Source organism: Anser brachyrhynchus (assembly GCF_964034855.1).
Source record: "Anser brachyrhynchus genome assembly, chromosome: 30".
NCBI lineage: Eukaryota > Metazoa > Chordata > Aves > Anseriformes > Anatidae > Anser > Anser brachyrhynchus.
Genome location: NC_137723.1, coordinates 202,501 through 228,106, shown reverse-complemented (window position 1 = coordinate 228,106; position 25,606 = coordinate 202,501). Strand labels below are relative to the sequence as shown.

Here is a 25,606-nt window from a genome sequence, read left to right as displayed (position 1 = left end):
AACAAAAAACGGATTCCTCTCCAAAAAAACACTTTTTAAAAGCAATTTGGCTTGCAAAAAATCAAAGTGCATAGTGCAAAGCCCCCCCTTAAAGCAAAATTGCTTTAAGTGAGTAGTTTGCTCAAAAGAAGCTTGCTGAATACGAGAGAATTCAAAATAAAAGTGAAAGAACCCTTTTTCGGCAGTTCCCAGCCAAGGCGGAGCCCAGCTTTGGGGAAAACTCCCTTTAGTCAGCCATTTGTGGTCAGAAATCATGCAGCACCGGGGGATTTTCGGTCTCATGGTGAAATGAGCATTTCTTTGGGGAAAATAACTGAAAAAAAAAATAATAAAATATGTGTGTCAGGAGTGGGATTTGAACCCACGCCTCCATTCGGAGACCAGAATACCCAGCTGTGGGAAGGCAGAGTCTTGAGTCTGGCGCCTTAGACCACTCGGCCATCCTGACTGTGATGAGCATAGGGTTTAAATGGGATTATAAAGACCTTAAAAAATAATTTAGAGGGTTTTTTTTGTTGTTGTTGTTGGTTTTTTTTCCCCCTTCTTTTTCTTTCTTCGTGGGGTTTCGTGGTGATTCATCACTAGTGCGGGCACTGGGAAATCGGGGATGGTTTTCAGCTGATAGCTTGTGAAAATAAAGAAAATAAAGGAATGCAGGCGCCCAACGTGGGGCTCGAACCCACGACCCTGAGATTAAGAGTCTCATGCTCTACCGACTGAGCTAGCCGGGCCCTTGCATTTAATCTTTTTCATCCTTATTTTGGTGATGGTTTCCGGTGTTTCAGCCTCCTTTTCTTCAATGTGCTCACTGAGATCTGCTACAAAGAAAAAAAAAAAAAAGCACAAAGATTCTTTGGAAGGACTGAAAACTCCCCTCACCCTTCCCCAGCAGGTGATTTATGCATTTTTTTTTTAACCCTATAATTAATTAAAAATGGGATCGGCCCGGAAGGACCACATAAATAAAACTCTTCCTGCTTGGATGAATAATAGCATTAGGAGCACGTAGGTGCCTTTTGATGTGTAATCTTAGGAAAAAGTCTTATTTTTTTCTTTTGTCACATTTTTAGCCCAAATCAAATTTGGTGTCTAGGTGAGGGGAGAGGGAGGGCAAAGGGCTTAGAACATAGGGTTTCTGTAGTGTAGTGGTTATCACATTCGCCTCACACGCGAAAGGTCCCCGGTTCAAAACCGGCAGAAACACTGTAAAAATCTTAATATTTATTGTTTTTCTTGTCCTTTAAGCTGGTCAGGAGGTCGAAAAGCCAGGGCTGCAAATAAAATCTCTACTTACAGCACAAGTTTGAGGCAGATCATGAGTTTATGCTTGGATATTTTCCTTGGGGTCACGGTGGCAGGTGGGGCAGGGAATATCAGTGCAACCAGAATTTAAAAATATAGATTAATTAGGGAAAATAAATACTCTTTTCCCTGACCGGGAATCGAACCCGGGCCGCGGCGGTGAAAGCGCCGAATCCTAGCCACTAGACCACCAGGGAGCTGATGTCTTGTTTTATTATCCCAGTCTCATCTTTTATTGTTGCACAGTTTTGACAACATCTGAGGGGGTTTGTGATAGCACCGGTGTCAGCTGCCGGGCTCTGAGCGAAGCTCCCAGGGCGAGATAAATCCCTGGGATCGAGGATGAAAAGCCATTAAAAAAAAAAATTTCCACCCATTCTTTTGCCCTCCACCCCAAAATTCCTCGCATGAACCCAATAGAAGCTGCTTTGCTCAGCATCCCCCTGAGATGACTTCCCAGGCTCTTAATCCGGACAGAATTAAGTAAAAAAAAAAAAAAAAAAAGAGCCTAAAAAGCACATGCAAATGGTGTGGGACACAGGGGGGCAGCCCTGACTGTGATTCTTGCAGGGTCTTGATTGCATCGAGGACAGAACCAAGCCACTAAAGGTTTGGCCAGGTGCTTGCATATCACCTTTTGTAAGGATAATAAATAAAATAGAAATATATATATATATTTTATATATATATATATATTTTTCTATATATATATATATATATATAGAAAAATAGCAAAATTGATTAAAACAATTATGATGTTACAATATCTCTCCCTGGTGGTCTAGTGGCTAGGATCCGGCGCTTTCACCGCCGTGGCCCGGGTTCGATTCCCGGTCAGGGAAAGCAAAGTCTGAGAAAAAAATCAGAATTTTTCCTGTTCCCTCTTTTCCTCCCCTCTGGCAGAGGGGACCCCTCCGGACTTCTCTGCAAATTGGTGTGGAAAGCATTCCCCTTAGTTTCCATCATCGGTGTGGAAAGCATTCCCCTTAGTTTCCATCCTCATGTTGCTGCTTTGGGGCTTTGTCCAAAATAAAACTGTTTCTTGCTCTTTTTCCCAAACTTGGCTGGTTGCAAAAATGGTCTTTTTTCTAAAGCTAATAGCAAATCCGAGGGGTTCAGTGAAGAATTGCGGTAGTAAAGGAGCTGGAAAAGCTGGAGGAGAACTGGGTGCATCCTACCAGAATTATGGCATTTTTTAAGCTATTTTATGTGTTTCTGTAGTGTAGTGGTTATCACGTTCGCCTAACACGCGAAAGGCCCCTGGTTCGAAACCAGGCAGAAACAACTTTTATGGGACTTTCTTCAGTTTTCAAGGGTCTCCCTGCTTTTCTCCCTCCATCACCTCCTGCACCAAAGCAGGGCTTGCAAACACCAGAGCAGCGATGAGGAAAATCCAAACTCTAAACCAGCCATAATGCACAGCAAGCTTTTCCTTTTCAACCGCACGTATATATTTAACTCTAAAGAGTTGCAATGCATGTTATGTGTAGAAATGCAGTGTCTTTTTATTATTATTATTATATTTTTCAGGCAAATCTGTGTCTTTTGGCAGAGCTGAGCCCTTTGCTTTGCTCGGGCTGTTGGCGTGGATGAAGGAAAAGGAAACCCAATGGCAATGGGGTGGCTATAGGGGAAATGGGGCACATAATTTTCTACACCCAGTTTCTGTAGTGTAGTGGTTATCACGTTCGCCTCACACGCGAAAGGTCCCCGGTTCGAAACCGGGCAGAAACAACTTTTAAGGGACTTTCTTCAGTTTTCAAAGGTCTCTCTGCTTTTCTCCCTCCTTCACCTCTTGCACCAAAGCAGGGCTTGCAAGCACAGGGCAGAGACGAGGAAAATCAAAGCTCTAACATATTTCATTTCTTTGCTGTTCAGTACAGCAAAGCCTTCATTTTCTCCACCTCCACCATGCACACATTGATCCACAACATCTTCTGGATGCGTGTGAACATCTCCGTGATGCTGTATAAATGTCTGTGTGTAGCATGGGTGTAAATGTTGTGCCCTGCTCCTTGAAAACATGCCCAGGGGCTGAACACAAGAGCTGACTCCTTTGCTGTGAGCGCGGAGGAGCCAAGGCATAATGGAAGCTCTGCAAAACCTGTGCAGATGGACCTTGGGATATTGGAGAAATGAGTCAAAATCTACCTACACATCCAGTTTCTGTAGTGTAGTGGTTATCACATTCGCCTAACACGCGAAAGGTCCCTGGTTCGAAACCAGGCAGAAACATGGTTCTACTCATTTTTTTTTATTTTTGAATGCATCCTGTGGATTTTCTCCATCCTTCAACTCCTGCACCAAGGCAGGGCTTGCAAAGGCAGAGAGAGGGAAGAAGGGAAACCCAAAATCTAAAGCAGCTTGTCCCCACTGTCGTTCTGCACAGCACATCCTTCATTTTCCACACATCGTTAATACTGACCTCTCAAGAGATGAGTATGTATGATAGCTCTATAAATGCAGTGTCTTGTTAAAAAAAATAAATAAATAAAGCATAAAAGAAGCATGAATTGTCAAGAACAGAAGTGAAAGCCCTTGCTTTGCATGTAGTTTTAGTGCAGATAAACCTAAAATAAACCCAGCGCAAACAGGCTTCAGGCTATTGCAGAAATAGGGGAATACACATGTTCCATCCAGTTTCTGTAGTGTAGTGGTTATCACGTTCGCCTCACACGCGAAAGGTCCCCGGTTCGAAACCGGGCAGAAACACCCCTTTTCCTACTCTCCTTGAGTTTTTTACACCCCTCTCTATAATATGATTGTGCATTTTAATAATTTAATAATTTCCATTCCCACCCTGCTGCTTGGCAAGGTTTTCAGGGATGCTGTTTTGGCAGCCAAGAGAAAGGGTCGTTCTTGCACGAGCTGCTTCGGAGGCTCCCAATCCCTTCTTCTGCTCCCCACCGGTTCAGATAAAGAAGATTTTGTGCTGCTGTGTCCTCAGCTCACACAGCTGATACTCCAAACCCGTAAGCTAATGTGGGAAGACCGACTGCCCAGCTGAGGGCACTAATGAGGGCTAACAACCCTGACCATCCCCACCTCAGACCCCTCAAGCCATGCCCATGCCTCAGGGGCTCTACTTAAGCTCAGTGGTGGAGGGTTCATCCTTTTTCAAGCTGCTTTGATGAAGTATCTGTGTATGGCTGTGGATCCTGCTGCTCCACCCCATGGGCTGCCTTTATGGCTGTCTCTGTCCTTCTTCCCATCCTAAGGTACAGTGCAGCCACCCCAAACAGAGGTAAGGATTATCCAGCACTGGAGGTCATGCCAAGGGGGCAGAGTTTTTTGGCTGTCTATTGGTGAACAATGTGGTGCCATCCCCACATAACATAGGTTTCCTTCTTGGGATGCTGCTATTTCTTTGGCCTAAATCACCTTAACCTTGCTAGGAACCCACAAAGCTTTTTGTATCTTCCTCCTGTGTTTTTATTCTTATACTCAGCTTCTCCCTTGCCCAGGTAAAGTTTCTTCCCATGTTCATCCCAGGGCTCAGCTCAATTCCTGGACATCACCCCCAAATTTATGGTTCTGCTGTGTCAAAACTGAGCAGTGAATCTGCTCCAGTTTCCCTGAGCGTATTTTGCATTTACTCATGGCCCATATAAGCTAAAAAAAAAAAAAAACTGAGAGTGGGTGAAGGGGGGAGACTTTGCAGTCATGCATTCCTGCTCCTGGATGCATGTATTTGTTTTTTGGGACATGACCTTGAATAGCAGCCAAAAATTTCAGGCTCCACATTCAATTAACTCTCTGGAGCACAGCTCCTTGTCATTAAATGTGGATTTTCCCCTCCTTGCTGCATCTCTGCTGACCCACATTTCCATGTAGCTTTTGTTAAAGTCCTTTGCTCTTCATATTTCCATTCTTCCAGGAATTTAGGCATAGTCTGGAGAGTGAAAATGTAGTATCTTTTCTGTTGAACTGCTTTCAATCTCCTACAGTCATATTTCTATTCTACATGTAGATTCATTCTAATATGATGTTAGTTGTGGCATATAAGGAGTAAAACTGAATTTTTTCTAGAAATGGGGGTTTCTCTGTAAAATGTGATCTAGCAGTAGGAGAGAGTCCTGTGTAGTGACTGAACTTTGTTCATCTTCCAGTAACAACACAGGAAAACTGCCTAAAGAACAGGCGAAATCAGTAAGTGGACTGAAATTCTTGTGAATGTCAAGGATTAAACTGATCCCCTTACCAGAAATCTATGGTCCACTGTTGTGCATCTTTCCATAGAGCTGCTGAGGCAGCAGCTACGTGCTTATTTTCACCCTTATCACCTCCAAGAAATGGAGGGATCTGGGGTTCCTGGGGTGCTTTCAACTGAATTGAATGCATCAAGATGAATCCAGCGGCTGGCTGGGAATGCCTTCGGTCTCCTACTGAAGCAGACAAACCCCATGTGTTTGGGGACACTAGGGGGTAGGAAAAAAACATTTGGTGGCTTCGGGACCTTCTGGGATATCCCAGGAGAGCAGAAGGACTCCCAGGTGTTGGAGAAGCCACCGCTGGATGGCAGCAGAAGATAAACCCAAGGGCCTGCTTGCTTGGGAGGATTTTCCCATGCAGATCCCAAAGGAAGGAGGAGGAAAATAGCCGCCGCATTAAGCGCGGAGCTGCTTTTTTTTTGCTCTCAGATCGGTAAAAGGCAGCGCCGGGTCCCCCAAATTAAAGCACCGGGCATTACCTTTACTCCATATTAAATGCGGGCAACTTGCCTTACGGCGCTCCCTGGTGGTCTAGTGGCTAGGATTCGGCGCTCTCACCGCCGCGGCCCGGGTTCGATTCCCGGTCAGGGAAGAATCGAATTCTCTGTTTTCATTTTTCTTTTTTTATGTACCCCCTGCTAATACAATACGAAGCATCTCGGTCTTCGCCGCCTCTGAGCTCTGCTGCGGGGTCTTCCCCCGGCGTGGGCGCATAACCCGGCTGCACGTTTCCCCCGGGCAGAGCAAAGTACACTTGGCACTGCAGCAGGCACGGCAAAAAAAGCGAAACAAACCCAGCAATCCAGAGCTTTTCCTGCTGTTTTCTGGTTCCTGCTGCAATCCTGTATCCTCCCACCTCCCTATGCCTATTGCACAGGTTCTAGTTTCCAAAATAACCAAACCAGGTGGCCCGGCTAGCTCAGTCGGTAGAGCATGAGACTCTTAATCTCAGGGTCGTGGGTTCGAGCCCCACGTTGGGCGATGACTTTTAACATTTTCCCTCATGTTTTGCAAAAAAAAAATATCTGGGGCTGTTTTGTGAAACTCTCGGCCAACTCCATCCACAGCCCCCAAAATGAGAAATGTCTAAAAAGAGCCAAGAGGTGCCTCTCTGCTTAATCAATTTGCTCAGTGTCACACAGGGATATTTGGGTTGTTCTTCCCTTTTTCCAGGAGGAAAATGCCTTTTAATCATCCCTCTTTCTCACCCCTTCCACCACTTTCTTCTCATTTGCCCTTCAAAATTTTCCTTCATCCCCTGGTATTGCAGAGTGAATCCTACTCATTTCCTTAACCTCTACCACTGCTTCATATATATATATATATATATAAAAAAACATATATATATAACTATTATTATTATTATTATTATTACTGCTTTATGTTGTTTTTGAGTCATGTAAACCTCTCCAGCCTGGAAGTGGATTGGAAACAGGAGGGCATCCAGCCCTATAGAAACAGTGGGGTCCTGTAGTAGGTGTTACTTGCTGGTACCGATAAAAATAAATTCCAGGGAACCCACATTCTTCAATTCTTCAAGAAATATATATATATACACACACACCCTGTTTCCATATATGTAATATCATAGATTGTGAGCATCTTTTTTGATTTGAAACAGAGCCTTTTGCTCAACATTGTATGGAAAAGCACAGCAAAGAGTCGAGATAAGAACAAGTTGAGGTTTTGGGCCAGCAAAGCATTGCACCGTGCTCCTCTCCGGAGTTCTCTGGACCAGTGGATCCCAGCAAGAACCCAGCACTGCAAGAGCTTCTTCCACTCACTTCTGGCTGCCTGGAGGAGTTAAGCTTGGCTTCATGCTTGAAGAAATGTAGGTGTTATCGGGATTTGTGCCGTCAGCCCAAGCACAGCTGCATAAACATTGTGCTGGGTTGATACAGGTGAAGCCAAAGCACTCAGAAGTCACTTGGAGCAGGTAGGCAGGATTCTTGGAATCACGTCCTAATTAAACATGTAATTCTTTCAGGCCATAATCTTGTAATTTAAGCCCTCCAGAACAGAGATCTGACCATGGCCATGGGGCTCTGCACGAGCCACGTTTCCCAAGCACAAGAGGTGCACGAGTTGGGTGGGTTTCTTGAGCACTTCTGGCTGCTCACTTCATGCAAAAACTGCTGGGGATTGTCAAGTGGGTTTTCAGGCTGCAGGCTTTGGCTTGCAAGGCACTGAGATGAAAAAGATTTGGTTCTTCCATGTGCCATGCATGAGCTAGATCAGCTGAGGAAAAGGTGGATAAGGTAAAATTGAAACAACAAAAATACAGGTGAGAAAATGGGAAGTGCTGAAGCTTTTGTTTTTTTGCAAATTCCTGCTTGCTAGCTTAGGACAAAGAGGATCCAGGATCAATTGAAGGTTTCCCGGCATTGGTCTGGGTCCGTCCTTGTTTTTTTCAGTCTTTTTGTTCCACGAAAAAAAATGCAGAAGTCACAATGAGATTAAATGTGATGCAGAACAGGGAGGAGGATAGAGAGACGGTTTGCTTTTTGCCCAAAGTGGATGATGCTCGCACATCTACCCCTTTTATTGGTGTTTGCATATTAAAAATAAATATAAAAAATCAAGTAATGGGGCTCCAAAAGCAAAGGGCTGCCCAGGTTGCAGTGACAGCAGAGAAAGGCTCTAGGCTTGCATGCAGGTCTAGTGAATCTGGGTTTTTCCTATGGAGATAACCCAGGGCTCACTGCAAAGCAGGGAGCTGGGGGGTTTCTCTGCACAGAGGGAGATTAAAGGGTCTGAGAGCCTGCAGGGACTCACCCAGGGAACAAATATCTACATGTCCTGGAAGGACGACCGGAGCTCTGTGAGCTGTTTGCCCAGGTGTGAGCAGAAGCATTGTTCCCACCAAACAATATCCCCCGGTGGCTCTGAGGTCGTTCAGGTCCTGGCTCGGCCCAAGCAAGGGGAAACATCATATAAAGGCAGTGGGGATGTGAAGACAGGATGCTCGGACCTCGGAGCACGACCCCGGTAAGGGACCTTATTTGGGGGTTTTATTTTGGGGTTTCTGCTGCAGCACATCTTCATCCTGCTGCTCTTTGTGTCATTCTGATGCACCCTCTAAATACCCTGGGGAAGAGCTTCTGCTTAATCTTCCCATTTTAAAACTCGAAAATTTTCTCTTCTTTTTATTAAATCAGCACCAAATTCACTTTTTGCGTGAGAAAAAGAGCAGAAATAACCTCCCAAGCAAGCCCGGCTAGCTCAGTCGGTAGAGCATGAGACTCTTAATCTCAGGGTCGTGGGTTCGAGCCCCACGTTGGGCGCCTGAATTTCCTCTTTTAATTTACATTTTTCCAAACAGCTTTATCTGTAGGTATGGAAAACCACCGTTGCTATCTCTAAGCAAGAGAGGGAATTATCTTAAGAAATAGAAATGTGATTTTTTTGCTTGTAAAACCAATTTTATTTTTCCAGACAGATTTTTTTTTCCCCCCAATTCAAGAAAAAGCAAGGAATTTATTTCTCATCAGGAGCAAATAGTTCAAGGTGGGAAAGGCAGTAAACAAACTGGAGGTGTGTGTGGGAGGGAATTAGATAATAACCAAGTGCAAAATGAATTAGCTGGGGAATCTGATGCAGAAAAGTTGTCCTGTGCAGTAATTTTTCTCCCCAAATGAAGTCCCCCAGCAAAATTCATTGTATTGTTATTTATATATAGATTTATACTTTTATATTTTTGTATGTTAAAATTATATTTTATGTCTTATATATATTTATATTTATTATGTATATTTTAGATTTTCAGGACTGGAAATGTGTTATCTGACCCCTGCAGTGATATTCTCTTGTTTAGCAAAGAAAATAAGTTTTTGGGGCCCTCTTATGCAGATATGGGTTGTCGATCTTTTTTTTTTTTTTTTAACTACAGTGATGACTTATCTCACCTTGAAGAAAAGATTTGCATGAGAGAAGTGGCTGAAAGTTTTCTCCCGGCACTGCAATTTAATTGGAAATAGGTTTTGGAAAGGCTAAAAATAGGTGTTTAGAGCAGAAAATGCATTAGAAATGTATTGAGGATCTGTCTGATGCTGCCTTGAAAACAAAGCTATTGAAGTAATGGAGCAGGAAGGTGGAATTGCCTGTATTTCAGGGTATTTATGTGCTGGGAGATTCTCTAATAATGTACTTCAAATTTCTCTACTTTTTGCCCCCAAAGGGACATCACAAACACCTGTACCTTGTTTTTTGATCTGCTTTGCCCTTGCTAAAGGGCTGATCATCCATGATCATGAAGGTGCTTTTCGTGGGGCTAACCCTTGTCCTGTGCATCGGAGTGGGTAAGTGGAGGGCTGCAGTGAAATTGGATTTAATTGGGGCAGGAGAAGGTCTGGTGGCGGTCGGAGGCATCTTGTTGAGCTCTTGATGCCTGCAATGCTTTTTCTGTGTGCACTGGACGTTCTCAGGTCTGAATCTATGATCTCTCAAGGGCAACGTCTGCAGTTTTCCCAATCTCTTGAATCATCCCACTCTAAAAATTACTTTCTCTCCTCTGTATTCCCAGCAGAGCTATTAAATGCAAGGAGATCTCCTCTGGGCCAGGAGCTTCAGCTGTAGGTAGCTGGATCCTGGGCGAGATGTGAAACCTGCTTTATCCTGGAGAGCTGTTGGGATGGTCTTATTTTATATTATCCTCTTTCAGCCAGATGAATCCACCCCAAAGCCCATGTTTGAATTCATTCTCCGTGGGTCTGTGGTTTGATTTGTTCACATCTGGCTGGAAAAGTCTAAATTGGGTTGAGTGTCCATAGGCACCATCTGCCTCTCCTACACGAGGATTATCCTTAGAGGGTCTGGAAGCAAAGGTGATGCTTGCACCCTTCCCTAGTGGTCTCTAAATCATCTCTGGGGTCACCACTATCTTGTCCTAGGGCCACTTGGAGCAAAGTTCTCCATGGTCGTACAGAATAGGTTCATTGCTCCTTGTGTCTTCTCCATCCACCGCAGTCGAGGCTCTTCAGTGCAAAGTCTGCAAGTACAAGCTCCCCTTACTCGGATGCTTCCGTGGGGCAAACGAAACCACCTGTGAGCGGAGAGAGAAATGTGCCATCATTAAAACCTCCCTAGGTAGGTGGGGAGGGTCAAAATTGCATATTTTTGGTTCAGACTGGGTCTTGCGTATCTGCCTGCCTTTGGGAATCCAGGTTGATTTGGAGAATGAAGGAGGGTGCAGTATGGAGGCAAATGTGGGAAAGGGCGATAGCAAGGGGTCAAATATCTTAGTGGAGGTTGCTTTATGTTTGCTTTAAAAACCACCTTTTTTAGGTGAAGGAGATAATCTCCCACAGAAGCCATGTGAATTTCCTCTGGTGCCTTTTTTAGTATTTTTCTCCTAATTAATCCAAGCAAGATGATTATTTGGATGAGCTGTTTAAGGGGCTGACTTCTTGCCTGGCAAGAAGCCCCCCACTGATTTTTTTTTTTCCTTCGTTTAAAGCTGGTTTCTAACCGTGGCTTCTCTCTACAGGGAAGGTGACCCTCTACTACCAGCAAGGCTGCACCTCCGCGATGAACTGCGGCCGGGCACGGGCAGCCGATGTCGAATCCCGCCTGACATCCCACTACTCCTGCTGTGAGACCGACCTCTGCAATGAGGAGTGGGATGAGGACCCCACAGATTAGCCCTCGGTGGGGTCAGGATGAGGTCTACCAGCCCTTTCGATGCTCCGAGCCCTCGATTTCATCCTGAGCAAATATTGCCCTAAATTGGGACGGTTGGACGCGGTCTGTCTGCCCGCAGGGCTTCCCGGCGTGTCTGGCCTGATTCTGTTTCAGCTCTAGCAATAAACCTGCGGGCCTATAATTGGCAGCTGAATTTGGCTCGTGTGCATGTTTTCCTTCTCCAGACACTCCTACTAACAGCCCTTCAGCCTCAGCATTCCTGGTGGTCCCGAACATAATCCTGGCACTAAAACCCCAAGGGCAGGCCAAGGTGCTTTCCCCTGCTTGCATCCCATTTCTCCTAGCTGGGAATTTCCCTTTGAAGCTTTATCTAGCACCGACTTTTGCAAACAAGAGCATCAGGGAGCTGCTGGATGCCGAGAGGAATAGAGGACATGTACACCTGATAGACACAGGTATTTATTTCACCCTGAATTCCTTCATTTGCCAAGAGATGTTGAGTCATCCACCTAATACAGACAGGTAAAAGGACCTCAGGAGGCACCAAAATCCTGCTGTTGACTTCAGATAAAATCTGAAGGGGTGGCTGGAGCTGTTGTGGACACTTGCAGTCCCTGAGCACAGCCAAAGGCCCTGAAGAAGAGAGGATAATGCATGATGGGCAGTATTAAAATAAATGGGTTTCTTTTTTTAGCCTTATCCCCACCTCTGACAGCAAAAATATTATGGTGGGAGGAGAAAACATAATTATAGTGTGGAGTTCGTGTAACAGTGGAGATCCAGCTGTTATCACTGCTCTAGAAAAATAGGTATTTGGGACTTTTTATTTCTTCTTACAGCACAAGGGAGAGGCAAAAAGGGCAAAGTTTTTGTCTGATGCATTGGTAACTGGGAATCTCAATGTTGTGAGCAGTCATTTAGCTAAGTAGTAGATCATTTTAAAAAAAATGGGGATAAAATCATGGCCACTGCATTGGGCAGCAGAGGGAAAGAATGTTCCTTGTGATTATTACCCCCTTGAGGAGTTTGTTTTGTAGCTGCCTGCAGAAATTTCGTGGTGGCTTGGTGTTATAGGGTCTTTTTCCTTGGGTGGATACAGGTGTCCTGCTTCTGGAGCCAGTTTCAACTTCCAATCTGTTCCTGGAGTGAGAAGTTTGGAGGAAAACCCTTCCAGCCTTGGGACTGAGAGCAAGTCTCTGTCCATCCAGCTTTGTTGCTGGCTCCAGTTTTGGGGTGAGAAGGGGCAACTCCATTGCAGGGCAGTGATTGCACACATGTCCTACCTGCAAGCATGGGCATGAGAGCTTCAATGTGCTTGGACCCACCTAATGAAACGTCAGGATGCTCATTTTGGTTTGGTACCAAAAAGACCTGCAAGAAAACATGATATCAGGATTGAACTTTCCTTCCCTTACTTGAACCCTGCTGTTTGGGATGCCCAAACCTCTCTTTACCCTAAGCAAGCCACCCATGGAGGGTGGAGGTGTCCTGCAGGAGATGTTTCTGCCCTTTTTTTGCAGTTTTTTTTTGCAGGGTGCTGCCCCAGATATGAGCTTGAATCATTCAATATCAGGAAGAGATGAAAGATCTCACTCCTTCTTGGCTCCTCACATCTCTGGGCATCGGAGAGGGTTAAATAGGGTGCAGAGACCCTCTGGACAGGGTTTGGGTTTGGAGACAGGTGGAGGGAGGTGCTGGAAATGTGATCCTGGCTCTGGGCAGGGAAAAACGCTTTGGCACGGGGGGGGAGAGCAGAGCTGGGGAGGAGGAGGAGGGAAGAAGAGCGGTGGGTGCCCAGGACAGCTGCAAATGGGGGAGGGGAAGGAATGGTAAGTGAGATGGGGGATGACAGGGGACAAACGGGGAGACTGAGGGCTGGAAAGGGGCAGGAGCTGAGAGGCGTTGAAATCTCCGTGGTGTCCAGGGCTTGGGCTGGTTTCCTCCATCACAGTGGCCAGCAGTGGTCCCACGCTGCCTCCTGCTGTGCCCCTGGGTGCTGGGACCCCTTGGGATCCCTGCTAACACCCTCCTGATGCAAAAGGCTGGGAGATTTGGGAGGACACCCCTTTCCTACACCTCTGTTGCGAGGTACGTGGGGGCTCAGATGGGATTTGGGCACAGGGAGGGCAGTGGGATGTTTGTCTGTCTGTCTGCTTTTCCTGTTCCCAACAGGCTGCTCATTTTTTTCCATCAAGGTGTCTCACTATTTTTCCTTTTTTCTTCTCTTCCTCTTTTCTCCTCCTTTCCTACTTTTGCAGCTCCAGAGTGTGGATTGCTCAGCAGCTCATGGGCCACCACCTCTTCCTTTCCATAGATTTAAGATGAAAAATATATACGTGGCACAGGAAAAAAAATATCAATACAGTTGTCTGTTTATAGATCAGCAGAAATGCTAGCTGGAAGAGAAAGCAAGTTCCAGCCCATAGGGAGTGATGTGGGTATGAATAAAAATCAATATATATGAGAATTAGAAGAACACTTACTGAGGTGGAAATCCCTTTCCCTTAGGGAACTGCACACATAACTTGGTATTTATTGCATTTATAGGGATGTATGTGTGTACATATATATATATGCACCCATATATATATATACAAGCTTGTGTGAATATATACATATAAATATATATGTATTCTGCCGTTCTCCTGAGTCATTTGTTGTGTGTTATTTCTGTTCACAAACTAACGTGGGTCATAGCAAGCATAGGTATGTAGATTTTATTTTCCAACAAGAAGTGGGATTCCTTACCAAAAGTCCAAGAAAGCCCAGCACAGAGTTTAAACCAACCTGAAAAAGTGCATTTCTAGTTCCAAATGAGCAAGTCTGGAATAGAGTAAATGAAAACTTTGGCTCCTGCTTTGCAGCTGTCACCCAATGCTGGGATATGCGTTCACCATAAAAACTTTAACATTGCAAAAAAAATCAAGTGGAGGCTGGATGCCTCTCATCAGGGGTTTTCCCCAACTGTAAAGGCATCAGGATGATCTCCATCCCTGTTATAAATCAGAAACCCTTTGCAGAACCCTGGCATCAGGGCAAGATTTATTTTGCCAATGCAATGCCTGGGGTTGGGGTTCGTTTCCCCCTGGCTCCGCACATCTCCAAGGGAAGAATCTCAGCTTGGAGATGTCAGCTCAGCTGGCCTGCCTTGGTCATGAGCTGGCTTGTATGGATAGGATCACTTGACCTGTTTTCGTGTCCTCATTAGGAAAAGATGAATCACCCCCCAGAAGTGCCTACTTCTCTGTGTTTTTGTTAATGTGAACCCAAATAACAAGATTTTATTAACCTTTTACCTCCCTTCTCCCTAACAAGAGCTTTGGTGAGCTGCTTGTGTGGAGACAGCCATAATATGGACAATCCCCAACCTGCAAACCCACCCAGGAAAGGCCATATATAATCATTCCCCATTAATGTAAGGCTTTGAAAGTTTAACATGGGATTCCTAGAAGGCAAAAAAACTGTTTTTGAGACGCAGGATCCCCCCATCCAGTGCATAATCTTTATGGATTTAGGAAACTTATTGCCAGATTTTGATACAGACTTTGTGTATTCCCTTTCTCCTGTTGCTTTTTATGGCCCCTGTTGAGCCCTGGAGCTCAACCAAGTCATCTGAAGCACTAGAGGGTGAAATGGGGCTCTAACAAGAGCTCAGATGGTTAGCTGGATCGGGGCCTAGAGCAGCTGCTAAACACCCACCTCGGGACTCGGATCTTGCATTTTGCACTGGCTCGGCCAAAAGGCAAAGAGATCTGACGTCAGCATCTGTGTCCTGAACAGTTTCCCTTTTCCTGGAGGGAAAAAAAAAAAAAAAAAAACACAACAAAAAACACACACAAGGAGCTTAGATGCAATGTTTTTTGGAGGAGCAGAGAGCCGGGCTGTCTTCTTGCTGTGTTTTTTTTTCCTACCTCTACGTTGTGCCCTAAAGCTGAGGTCTTCATTACCGGTTTAAAGAAACCGAACACTGCAGAAGTGACCTCGGGCGGCGGGCTTGTTCCAGGAAAAGGAACGCCCACACAGGGCCGGGTGCCAAGCATTCATGCTCTGCGTCCAACCCCGCTGAAATCAGTCTTTGCCCGCAGGAGAGAGGCCATGGCGGCGATGTTCCTGCCCGGCAATCTCCAGGACGAAGCCACTTGCTCCGTCTGCCTGGAGTTCTTCAAAGACCCCGTGTCCATTGAGTGCGGGCACAACTTCTGCCGGGCGTGCATCATCAAGAGCTGGAAGGACCTGGAGATGGACTTCCCCTGCCCGCAGTGCAGGGAGGTTTTCCAGCAGAAGAGCTTCAGGCCCAACCGGCAGCTGGCAAACATGGCCGAGATCATCAGCCAGTTCGCCCTCCGCGGGGCCAAGGGGGCCGAGGAGGACGGGCTGTGCGTGAAGCACAGGGAAGCCCTGAAGCTCTACTGCAAGGACGACCGCAGGACCATCTGCGTGGTGTGCGACAGGTCCCGGGAGCACCGGCCTCACGCCGTGGTGCCCGTCGACGAGGCGTCCGAGGAGTACAAGGTAGTTGTCTTGGCTGTTTGTCTGCCCACCCTCCTGGTGTCCGTGTGGTCCTTTCCACCTCCGTCTCACTGTTTGTCCTCACTCGAGGCCCTGAGATGCCACCTGGACGGGGTCTCCCCAACCTCGGTGCAGGGAAATGTTGAACCCTGCGAGGAGCCGGGTGCTGCTTTCTCCCTCAAATTCCAAGAACTTGGAAAATCCCCCTCTTGTCTAGATAACCCAAACCTCTCGTGCATTACTGCTCTGCAGAAGGGAGAGGGCAGAGTGGTGGAAAAACTGCTCCTGTGAAAGCTCCAGGCTTGAGCCATGCTGCCGACAGCCCCCGCGGGCACCCACCTCATTGGCAGAGCAAACACCCACGTCTATTTTGGGTGCAGGCAGGTAGCCAAAGACATTGCCTGAAAGCAAGGTTGAGTTCGTGTCAGGAGCAAAGCTTGCCGAGGTGTGGACGCAGCATGAAAGCAGCCCACGTACCCTCCCTTCGCATCCTCCGTCTCCCCTCGGAGGTTTCTTTGTGCTCGCTGCAAGCACGCGAGCTTGTGGCTGCCACCGAGGGCTGCGAACATGGGTGCCCAGCTGCACGTGGGCAGAGCTGAGCTAGCAAATTCCCCCAGTGAAAGGTTTTTGTTTGTTTGTTTTTCCCTGCAATCCTGTTTGCATTTGCATGGCTGGAAGAACAAATTGTGCGCAGGCAGAATAAGATAGTAAAAAAAAAATAAATAAAAAATAGCAGTAATAAGGAAAAGCAACAAAATGGTAATATCTTCGTGCTTTGTTTCCTAGGAGAAAATCCAGGGCCGCTTAGATTTCCTGAAAAAGGAGAGGCAAGAGCTGCTGGAATTTAAAGTGAACGATGATAAGAAAACGCAGGAGCTTTTGGTGCGTGCAGTGCAATGCTCCAGGGTCGTGGGGATGAGGGTCTGGGTTGGGATGCTTGGAGGGGGCTAGGGTATGTTGAACACTCCCGTCCTGTACAGCCTTGTCTGTGCTTTCAGAGAGTGCATTCATTGGGGTAAATCCTTCCCATTTGCCCCTGGGTTTTGTCTCAGAGGGGATTTGGTCTACTTCGGATGACGATCCAAGCAGGACCTGGGATTTTGACAGAGCTCCCAAGCAGGAGATGATGGGGAGGCAGGGACTGGGGTTTATCTGACAATGTAGATGCCCCCAGAGAGGGAAAAATCTGGATGTGATCAGGTTTTCCTACACAACCCCTTCTCCCAATTTGGGCTGTGGGAGCAGCAGGTGATGACAGGGACTGGGGAAACCTCTTGGGCACCATCAACACTTGGAGAGTGTTGCTTGACTCGCTACCACCCCAGGAGAGAAAAGGAAAGCCCAACTGTTCAATGCAGAAGGGAAAAAACACCTGATATCTTCCATGGTGGTGAGACACCTGCCCCAGGTGTGTTTTTTTTTTTAACTCAGTGCTGAACAAAAATCATTTCATATGGAGCAGGGAGATGAAGAGATACAATAAGGTCTTGCACTAGCTGAATGCTGTTGACTTCAAGCCTCCATCACTCAGCAATGTGATGTCACATGAGAAAAAACAAGCCACCTTTTTTCTAATTTTTTTTTTTTTGTGATTTTTCACTCCCAGAAAACCATTGAGAACGAGCGGCAGAAGCTGCTGGTGGAGTTCGAGGGGCTACGGCAGTTCCTGCACGATCAGGAGCACATCCTCTTGGGGCAGCTGGAGAAGATGGAGAAGAGCATTGCCAAAAGGCAGAACGAGAACATCTCCGACCTCTCCAAGGAGATCACGCTCCTCAACAAGCTCATCACAGAGCTGGAGGAGAAAATCCAGCAGCCCATGCTCGAGTTCCTCAAGGTGAGGTGTTTGCAATGAAATGAGCATTCAAGTTTGAGTCTTGACATCCCTATCACCTTTATTTTAATGTGTTATTGGAGCCTGTAGAGGTGGTTTGAGGATATTTGTCCTTTTTAAGGGCTTTTCTTTTGCACCTTTAATGAACAGATAGTGCATGGCAGTGTCTGAGTGCCCCAGGCTCTGTTAAAATAACAGAACAACTATCTTTGGCTGAGAAACATCCCGAAAAAGAGGTGTGCTTTTCATATTTAATAACCTTGGATAAATCTTCCTGCCGTAAATTTCTCTGGACCTTTCTATCACCCATAAATTCCTGTTCTGAGCCATGTCAAACCTGAATTAGACCTTGCATGACCAGCCACCACAGTGGTACTGCCTGGATCCTTACACCTTTTGCAAATCCTGGCTTTGATGGGTTTTCAAGGCACAAGGTTTTGTGGCTTGCCAAGTTACAGACGTCCGCTCCTCTAGCTTAACGGAACTGGCGAGGGCTCAGGATGGAGTCTGTGGGGAGGCACGTGGAGCCCAGCAGGACACAAATCCTCACCAATTATCACAGCGGAGCCCTGGCTGCAAAAGGTTGGCTGGGACCTGAAAACAGAGAGGGGGTTTTCTGGTCAAAATGAGCGATTACAAACCTGGAAGGCATGAAGAAGAGAGCAGATGGAGTCCAGGCTTGGGTTGCATTGCAAAGAAGCTACCCCAGCCTTCTGTGTTACCCAAATTCTCCTTTCCCATTGATGTGGGATTCGAAAATCTAATCCAAACTGCCCACCCCAAAACCAGGCAGCCCAGTTCCTCACCAAATGGCAAAAGGTTAATGGGCGTCCTTTTAATTGCTCATGACTTTAATTAGAGTAGGTATATGGTGCGCACACAGATCTGCTTGCTGAGATGATACTTGCTGTGCAAGATTTCTTTCTTTTAAATCAAAACCAGATTTTCAAGCTCTGCTCTTTCAACCAAATCAATTGTCCCCTTTTGCTCCTCTATTTAAATTCAGCTGCGTGCCATATGGTTGCTTAAAGTTATTTTTCTGTATTAAACAGCCTTTGTCAGAGTGGGACAGAGAGCGACCCATCCGACTCCCAAATATTTTGGGGTGAAATTCCCCCAGTGGGGTTAAATTCCCCTCCAAGCACACGGGGTTAAACTCCCTCCCAGGCAGCATTGAGAGCACTGTAAATATTTGCAGAGCTTAAGCAGGGCGATGGCTCCAGTACTTGGCCATGGGTGAGAAATTTCACATGGTCTTTGCTCAGCCCCCACCAATGCACATGAAAACGATCCTATAACAATAGGTGATTTTTTTTTTTTTCCTAAAAGGTCACATTGGAAATCCTCAGCCATCCCAAGAGTCCTTTCCCATTCCCTCATTATGGCTTTTGTTGCCTTGGGAGTGGGTCTGATGTGCTTTCCGTGGTTTATGCCTTTTTTTTTACATTATTTCAAAGCGATCAGAAGGGGCAAATAAATAGGGCTGAGGACAGTTTTCATCCCTGTGAATTTTCTCCAAGCAGCAACTAGGTAGTAAGGGTATTTCAACCTATAATTTGCCTCCATAATTAACCCTTCCCGAGGGCAAATAATTTCACCCCATGGAGATATCTGTCCCAGGATGGGACAAATCAATCCTTGGAGACACCCTAAACTCTTGGTGGTGACTACATCATGGGAGACCAGGTATCTCCAGATATTAGGGAGAAATGGGTGTGCAAGATGAATGCAGACCTCCAAAGGCAACCTTCCAACCCAAACCACATCACAACTACAGGCAAAAAGCTGGAATATTGTACATTGTACAATATTGTACAATAATGTACATTTGCAAGGCTGCTTGCTCCCCCCAGAAACATCTGGGTCTTTAGTTGCTGCAGACATTTGGGTGGGATTTGGTGGGTCTGTGGTCCTCTGGAGCTGAAAGCAAACATCTGGGACATGGATCCATGCCTGCTTGTTGCAGCCATAAGGGATGGTATGTCCTGGATAGGTTTGATAAAGGGGAATTGCTCGCACCGGGCCATATGGGACATAGCATGGGTTGCACAGGTATTTCACTCCATCTCTCTTTTTCCTTTCTAGGATGTAATGAGCATCATAAGCAGGTATGGAGCACTGCTTCTCCCCTTCTTCTATGTTTTCTTTTCCCCTCCAGCCCTGTTTAAAGGTCACTGCTCGCAGTCCAGATGCCAGAGAGGGGCACCAGTGTAGACCTGGATAAAGCTCTGGGTCCAGCTTTTTGGAAAAGAGCATTATCACAAATTCTTTTCCTAGCAGAAAGCTTCTTCAAATGTCAAATGAGACCAGAACCCTTGAAGTGATTTATTTCTGATCCATAATTCACCCTAGGGCAATGGTTTGGGCACTGCTTAAGCCCTAAAAGCTGTAGTAGGAGCAGCTAGGTGGGGGTAACGTAGCACTGACACACTTTACAACCAGACAAGGGGATTTAACAGGGTGACATGCAAACCCTGGTGTCCTCAGCCTGCATGAGGTTCACCTAAATCACTCAGATTTGGGATCTGCCCCTTCTGGCAGCCAGAACTCACCTGCACGTGTGATGGGAGAAGAGGAGGTGAATGCACCAGGGCCACGCTAGACCATGATGGAAGTCATTCTCCAGACTTGCCACCAAATTTTCTGCAGTTCCTCCCTTCTAACAAGATTTGGGGTGGGCATTGCACGTTGCCAGCTACAAATAAAAGAAGAAAGAGGGGGAATAGCAACGATTTCCTTCCTGCTTTCTCTTTTTTCTTTGCAGAAGTGACGATGTGAAGAGCCACAAGCCTGTACCTGTGTGCACAGATATGAAAATGCACGTCTGCAATTTCTCTCTCAAGACCGTCGTCCTTGAGAAAGTCTTAAAGAAATTCAAAGGTACGTGGAAACGAAACCGGGGGGGTTTTAAATAGGCCTGGCCTTTAGCAGAAAGGGCTGAGGAGTGCTGGGGATGCTGCAGATGTCTTGAGGCGCCTTAGCACATGCCTGGCCAGTGGTACCAAAATAGGAGAATAAATTATGTTGGAAGGGACTTCTGGAGATGTGAAAGGACAGAAGAAACGCCAGGGTCACAAGTGAAGAAGATAAAGGGTTTATTTCAAAGAGGAACAAAAAGATGAACCTGAGCACATCCATTTTAGGACAAACAGCCCACGTTTTGCAGCTCCAATAGCCAGGCTTTGCATTTAAAACCCAACCCCTTGCAGCAGCGCAGCAAAGCCACGAGATGGTGCTGAGGGATTTGGAAAGAAACCGAAGGGCAGGAGAACCAGAAAGAGCAGGTCTGAAAGAAAAAAATCCCTAAATGCAAATTATGCCCGAGAGCAATAATAATAGGCAAGGATTGTGCTGGAAGGTCACACGTCATAGTACAACGAGGAGAACAAAATATTGCAGGGCACAATAACAAAATATTTTTAATAAATCCTTTAATAAAATAGGATATTATTATGCTCCCTTTTAAAAAAATAAATACATAAATCTACTTAGCAGGAATTTCCCCTCTTGCTTGTCCCCATTGCACAAACTGGCTGGGAGCTGGGATGCTCCATTCTCAGCACTTGCTTCTAGCTGAACGTGGCGTGGGTGTAAATGTCCCCGTAAAGGAGATTTTACATTTTTTTCCTGTCTTTCTCTACTTTGCCATTTACTGCCTGTCTCTTCTTTTCAGAAAACCTGCGGGATGAACTGGGAAGAGGTGAAAAAGGTAAAAGGCAAATGGTTAGGGCATAGCACCCTGGAGCAAAGACTTGAAATTGTGGTTGTAATTTGCAAAGCTGGTTTTGCAAAGCCAAAGAGAGCGGGGAAAAAAAAAAAGAGAAAAAGGCACTCTTTTTTTTTTTTTTTTTTTTTAATTTCTTCTCTCTCAATGATTTTCAGATCCAGCCTGCTCAGTTCAAGAGTCAAAAGCCGATTTTTCTAGCTGACGCCGGGGATCTGACAGCTAAGCTAGGTCCTTTCTGCCTCTTTACACTTAACAAACCTACAGTGTGGAACACACAGAACAGATTTTGAACCCCCCCCAAAAATAGATTCATGCCCTTTCCAGCCACAACCTGCTTTAATTCTGCCATATTTGCTCTGTGGCCAGGTTTCAGAGCAAGCTGTGGTTGGCGTCTTATTTCCTCCAGAGTTTGGGATGGAGAAGGTGTGGATGCTCCACGATCTTCTCCAGTGCAAAGTCAAGTGATTTAAAGTCCTGCTGAAAGCTGTTGGAATCATGGCTGTGGGCAGATGGCCTCTTTCAGATGGTGTCAGGAGGAAAAATTGCTCACTGGCTCCTCAGGGAGAGCAAAGGAGCAGGTTCACATGAGAAGTCGTGGATTTTCATCCACTCAAACCATGTGAGTTGGCCCAGATTGACTCTTTAAATGATGAACCTGGCTGGTTTTCCCCCAAAATGTTACAGGGGGCATCTGTTGTTTTGCTGGTGGTGGTGAGGTTGAGAAAAAACAGGAAAACACAGCTATGGGCTCTGCAGCCTTGAGCCCTCTGACTTTGCACTGTGGTGGGTGTGGGGCACACCCTAAAAATCAGCCCCTGTCCTCCAGCTGGCTTGGCCATAACGCAAGGGTCGCATAGCTAGAGTTCTGCCAGCAAAGCCCTCTTGTTGCAGAGAAGGCTTATTCTTGCTTTTAAGGTGGTGTTTTTCAGCATGGGGCTTGCAAACCCCTTGGGGAAGGCGCAAGAGGACGTTGGTTGGATCCTCTCCAAGCGCAATCCAGCTGAGAGGGGCCAGGGTCTGCCCACAAACCTCCCCAGCCCCATCCTGAAAAATGCCGAGGGGTTGGCAAAGCAAAAAATAAGGAAGGTTGGCAACGACTGCTTAAAAGCAACACGGCAGAACAACCCTTGCTGCATGTCCAGGGTGGTGTGTGTGCATGTGTAGAGGTAGAACTTGGCTGGTGCAGTTGCACTTTCCCCCTAACTTTTGTGAATGGACACACACTCTTTGAAAGCACCTCTCTCGTGTTCTGATATAATAGTGCAGCACATAGGACATGTTATTTTAAAGCCAATCGCCCTTTTTTTTTTTTTTTTAATTTTTATTTCTTTGAGGAGGAATCTGCTGCTTGATCTTTGAAGGAAAAAAAGAAACCTTTCTGTGTTGTCACTTTTCCAACACCTATGAAATGCCATGGAGCTTTCAACCACATCATGGATCTTTTTGGACTTCATATCAAATTTTCAAGCCTCAAATTAATGAATCTTGATAGAGCATAAGGGCCTTTAGCTAAAGAAACTCTGGCACAAAATCCACCATGTTTCTGCTCTTTATGTCCCATCTTGGAGGCCCCCAAAGCCACAAAGGGTCTCGTTCAGACACGGCGACTTTGCTGACTACAACCACAATTTGAGGTCACTAAAGTGCTCACGGTTTCCTTTGAGCTTGATTTTGGAAGGGGAAAAGACATTAGGATCAAAGTTCATCTACATGCATGCTCTGTTTGGGCTGCTTGGATGTGACAAGGTGTGTAAAGGTGCCCTTAGGTCACGGCTTTCTATGGGAATGTGTCATTGCGGGGCAGTTTGGGGAAAGATACTCAAAAATTTATCAGATAGGGGGGTGCATATAACCCATCTTGTGTTGTACATTAGATAAACCAGAAACAAAAAGAAGAAACAAAAATATCAATATCTTTTTTGGGAAAAAAAAAGGCTTGATCTAAGGTCCATTTTTACTGTATATAATTACTAATTATTTGCATGTGGTTTCACCATGGTTCAGCAACCAATAAGCACATCCTCAGTCCTTGGCTTTTTGTTTCATAAATCCTTGCTGAGTTACTATCACTGTAACTGCTGTCACCAACAGAGGACCTGACCCTGGACCCCGAATCGGCGAACCACCTCCTCATCCTCTCCGCGGATCTCAAGAGCGTGAGGATGGGCTGCAGGAAACAGGAGCTGCCCGACAACCCCAAGAGATTCGACACGAACTCACGGGTCCTGGCTAGCACGGGCTTCAAGTCGGGAAGACATTACTGGGAGGTTGAGGTGGGGGCCTCGGACGGTTGGGCCTTCGGGGTGGCCAAGGAGTCCGTCAGGAGGAAAGGGCTGACGCAGTTTTCCCCTGAAGAAGGGATCTGGGCGGTGCAGCAAAATGGAGGCCGCTACTGGGCGGTCACCTCGCCCCAACGCACGCCGCTGTGCCTCAGCCAGAAACTCAACAAGGTCAGGGTGTACCTGGATTACGAAGGGGAAGAAGTGTCCTTCTACAACGCTGACAACATGCAGCACATCTTCACCTTCAATGTTGCCTTCCAGGAAAAGGTGTTCCCCCTCTTTTCTGTTTGTTCCACGGTTACGTACATCAAACTGTGCCCCTGAAACATCTCGTGGGCTTTGCCTGGGGCCTCTATCCATGGTTGAGGCCTGGTGGGCCACGATGAGCACAAGGAACTCTCAAAACAACCATGCAGCCTGGGTCCTCACTATATGGGGACCATATATCAAATCAGCTTAAAACAGAGAATAGCTATTAAAACCTAAAGCTATTATAATCAGCTGTCCCCAGCAGTTTGCAGCCACCATCTTAAACCTATCCCTGAAGCAATCCAACTCCTCAGCGAGAAGGAAACCACTGGTAGCTGGATTGGGGCTCCGAGTCTGATAACAGACGGGTATCTTTTTTTCTTGGGTGGGTCTAAGGATGGATATTAAGACTGGGGTGTGGAAGTTTTGGAGTAGAACTCCCCTTTGAAAGCATCATTGCCTCAAAAATGAAATATTCAGTGGGTAAGGGTCCTGTGGGAAAGGTGAAGAGAGTGGGCAGGACACTTTGGACTTCCATCCAAAGCCAGAAAAAGGAAAGCTCCTTTCTGTTTGATCAAGTAACATCAACTGGAAAGCTCAGCTGGGGGTTTTGCCTCTTTCCTTCTTGCTGGGAAGAAAAGCCCCACAGTAAAGGGCAGGTTACTTATTTTAGGTTCTCCTTCTAAAATTTGGTATAATGCACTCCAAAGCCTGTTTTGTGCTGTCTCGTTGGTGGTCTCATCTGCCCTGGGTGATCTGAACCGTGTGGCCACAAAGATCTGACCTCTCCTGGATAGATACCATGGCCCTTGGGTTGCTTTTTCCATTGGCTTGTATTAGTGCCCTCTGCTTTGTTTCTCTGTCCATGGCCCTTCTGGGCAGGTAGTGCTGCTATTCTGCAAAAGGCCAAAAAACCACAAAAACAAACAAAAAAAAAAAAAAAGTGCTTTTCTTGTGAAGCAACAAATGTTAACATTTCTCAGGTGTGTTTGACCTGCAACACCTGTTTTTCTGAATTGTGGTGCTCCTGTGTAGCTCCTCCAGAGCTCCCCTCTCTGCCAGAAAAATGCCATTTGCAAAATAACGTGGTAAGGTTACTTTTCTCGTAGCGATGTGGTGCTGAATCTCCTTTATTTCCTCAGTCTCTGTTTACATCTCACCAAAATCACCCATTTATCTTCACTTTGTTTTTCTTTTTCATGGAAGTCCTCATTCTTTGCCAAGACAGCAAATGCTCAACCTGTGGCTTCGTTTGTCCTCTGTTGCTTTTGCCAAGACAAAAGAGTACCTAAAAGATAATAAGTAGCAGTCTGAACAGATCAAAAATATGGTTTCTGGGTTTGAGGCATTATTATTATTATTATTTAATTTTTTTGGAAAACATGTTAACAGCTGCCCCCCAGTTAATCAAGAACAGAATTTCCTGGCCAGCTTTAGGATGAGAAAAAGACATTTCTATGGAAAGCTGATCTTAATATGGACTCAAACCTGCTGGCAAACCCCTGGTCAACACCAATACCAAGAAATTATGGGTTGAACAAGTGCATTTACCATGTCGTTGGGTTTCTTGGAAGTTGTGTCCTTGGTTATGAAGATGTGCTGTCGATCAAAGGCCACCTTAGAAAGATTTCTGTGGCCCAAATTGTGCAAAGAGTGTCATAAAACCCCAGAGAGAGCAGAAATTGAGTGAATCCACAAGAAAACATCTCTGTGTTGTTTCCTCAGTGGAGAGGTGCTTTGGTGCTTTTTTTTTTTCCCCAGGTGTACAGGATTATCTTCCCAATGCATCATTAGAATCTTTTTCTATGCACAGCTGAGCCCTCAGCTCTGTCCCAGGTAATGGAAATTTGAC

At 46.0% G+C, this 25,606-nt stretch overlaps 2 protein-coding genes and 2 long non-coding RNA genes across 5 annotated transcripts in view; 2 read left to right on the top strand and 2 right to left on the bottom strand.

Annotated features, from left to right (window-relative positions):
- Nucleotides 1–4,351: 4,351 nt before the first annotated feature.
- On the top strand, nt 4,352–11,346 carry LOC308184269 (uncharacterized protein). The gene is made up of 5 exons (XM_080571248.1): nt 4,352–4,546; nt 7,135–7,449; nt 9,691–9,811; nt 10,479–10,598; nt 10,999–11,346. Exons 3-5 carry the CDS (start codon nt 9,757–9,759, stop codon nt 11,151–11,153), a joined length of 330 nt encoding a protein of 109 aa, XP_080427374.1. The 5' UTR covers nt 4,352–4,546; nt 7,135–7,449; nt 9,691–9,756; the 3' UTR covers nt 11,154–11,346.
- A 144-nt stretch (nt 11,347–11,490) lies between these two features.
- LOC308184273 lies at nt 11,491–15,144 on the bottom strand. The gene is made up of 3 exons (XR_013942616.1): nt 15,065–15,144; nt 14,853–14,944; nt 11,491–12,524 (listed from the first exon to the last, which is right to left on the bottom strand). It is a non-coding gene; the product is annotated as an uncharacterized lncRNA (long non-coding RNA).
- The window catches only part of LOC308184230 (E3 ubiquitin-protein ligase TRIM7-like), a 13,372-nt gene continuing 545 nt past the window's right edge, over nt 12,780–25,606 (top strand). Inside the window, exons 1-8 of one of the 2 annotated variants that reach the window (XM_080571128.1) lie at nt 12,780–13,241; nt 15,239–15,665; nt 16,449–16,544; nt 17,269–17,499; nt 19,582–19,604; nt 20,261–20,376; nt 21,170–21,205; nt 23,315–25,606. The exon at nt 23,315–25,606 is cut by the window's right edge and continues 545 nt beyond it. In XM_080571128.1, the coding sequence (XP_080427254.1) occupies nt 13,186–13,241; nt 15,239–15,665; nt 16,449–16,544; nt 17,269–17,499; nt 19,582–19,604; nt 20,261–20,376; nt 21,170–21,205; nt 23,315–23,829 (1,500 nt within the window). In that variant the 5' untranslated portion in view covers nt 12,780–13,185 and the 3' untranslated portion in view covers nt 23,830–25,606. Of the gene's footprint in view, nt 13,242–14,468; nt 15,666–16,448; nt 16,545–17,268; nt 17,500–19,581; nt 19,605–20,260; nt 20,377–21,169; nt 21,206–23,314 lie in introns of both variants that reach the window. The other variant, XM_080571129.1, reaches the window with a different exon arrangement.
- LOC308184272 overlaps nt 24,531–25,606 on the bottom strand; it is a 2,026-nt gene continuing 950 nt past the window's right edge. The window contains exons 1-2 of the long non-coding RNA XR_013942615.1: nt 25,306–25,606; nt 24,531–25,042 (exon numbers count right to left, since the gene is read on the bottom strand). The exon at nt 25,306–25,606 is cut by the window's right edge and continues 950 nt beyond it. This is a non-coding gene — a long non-coding RNA (uncharacterized lncRNA). The remainder of the gene's footprint in view (nt 25,043–25,305) is intronic.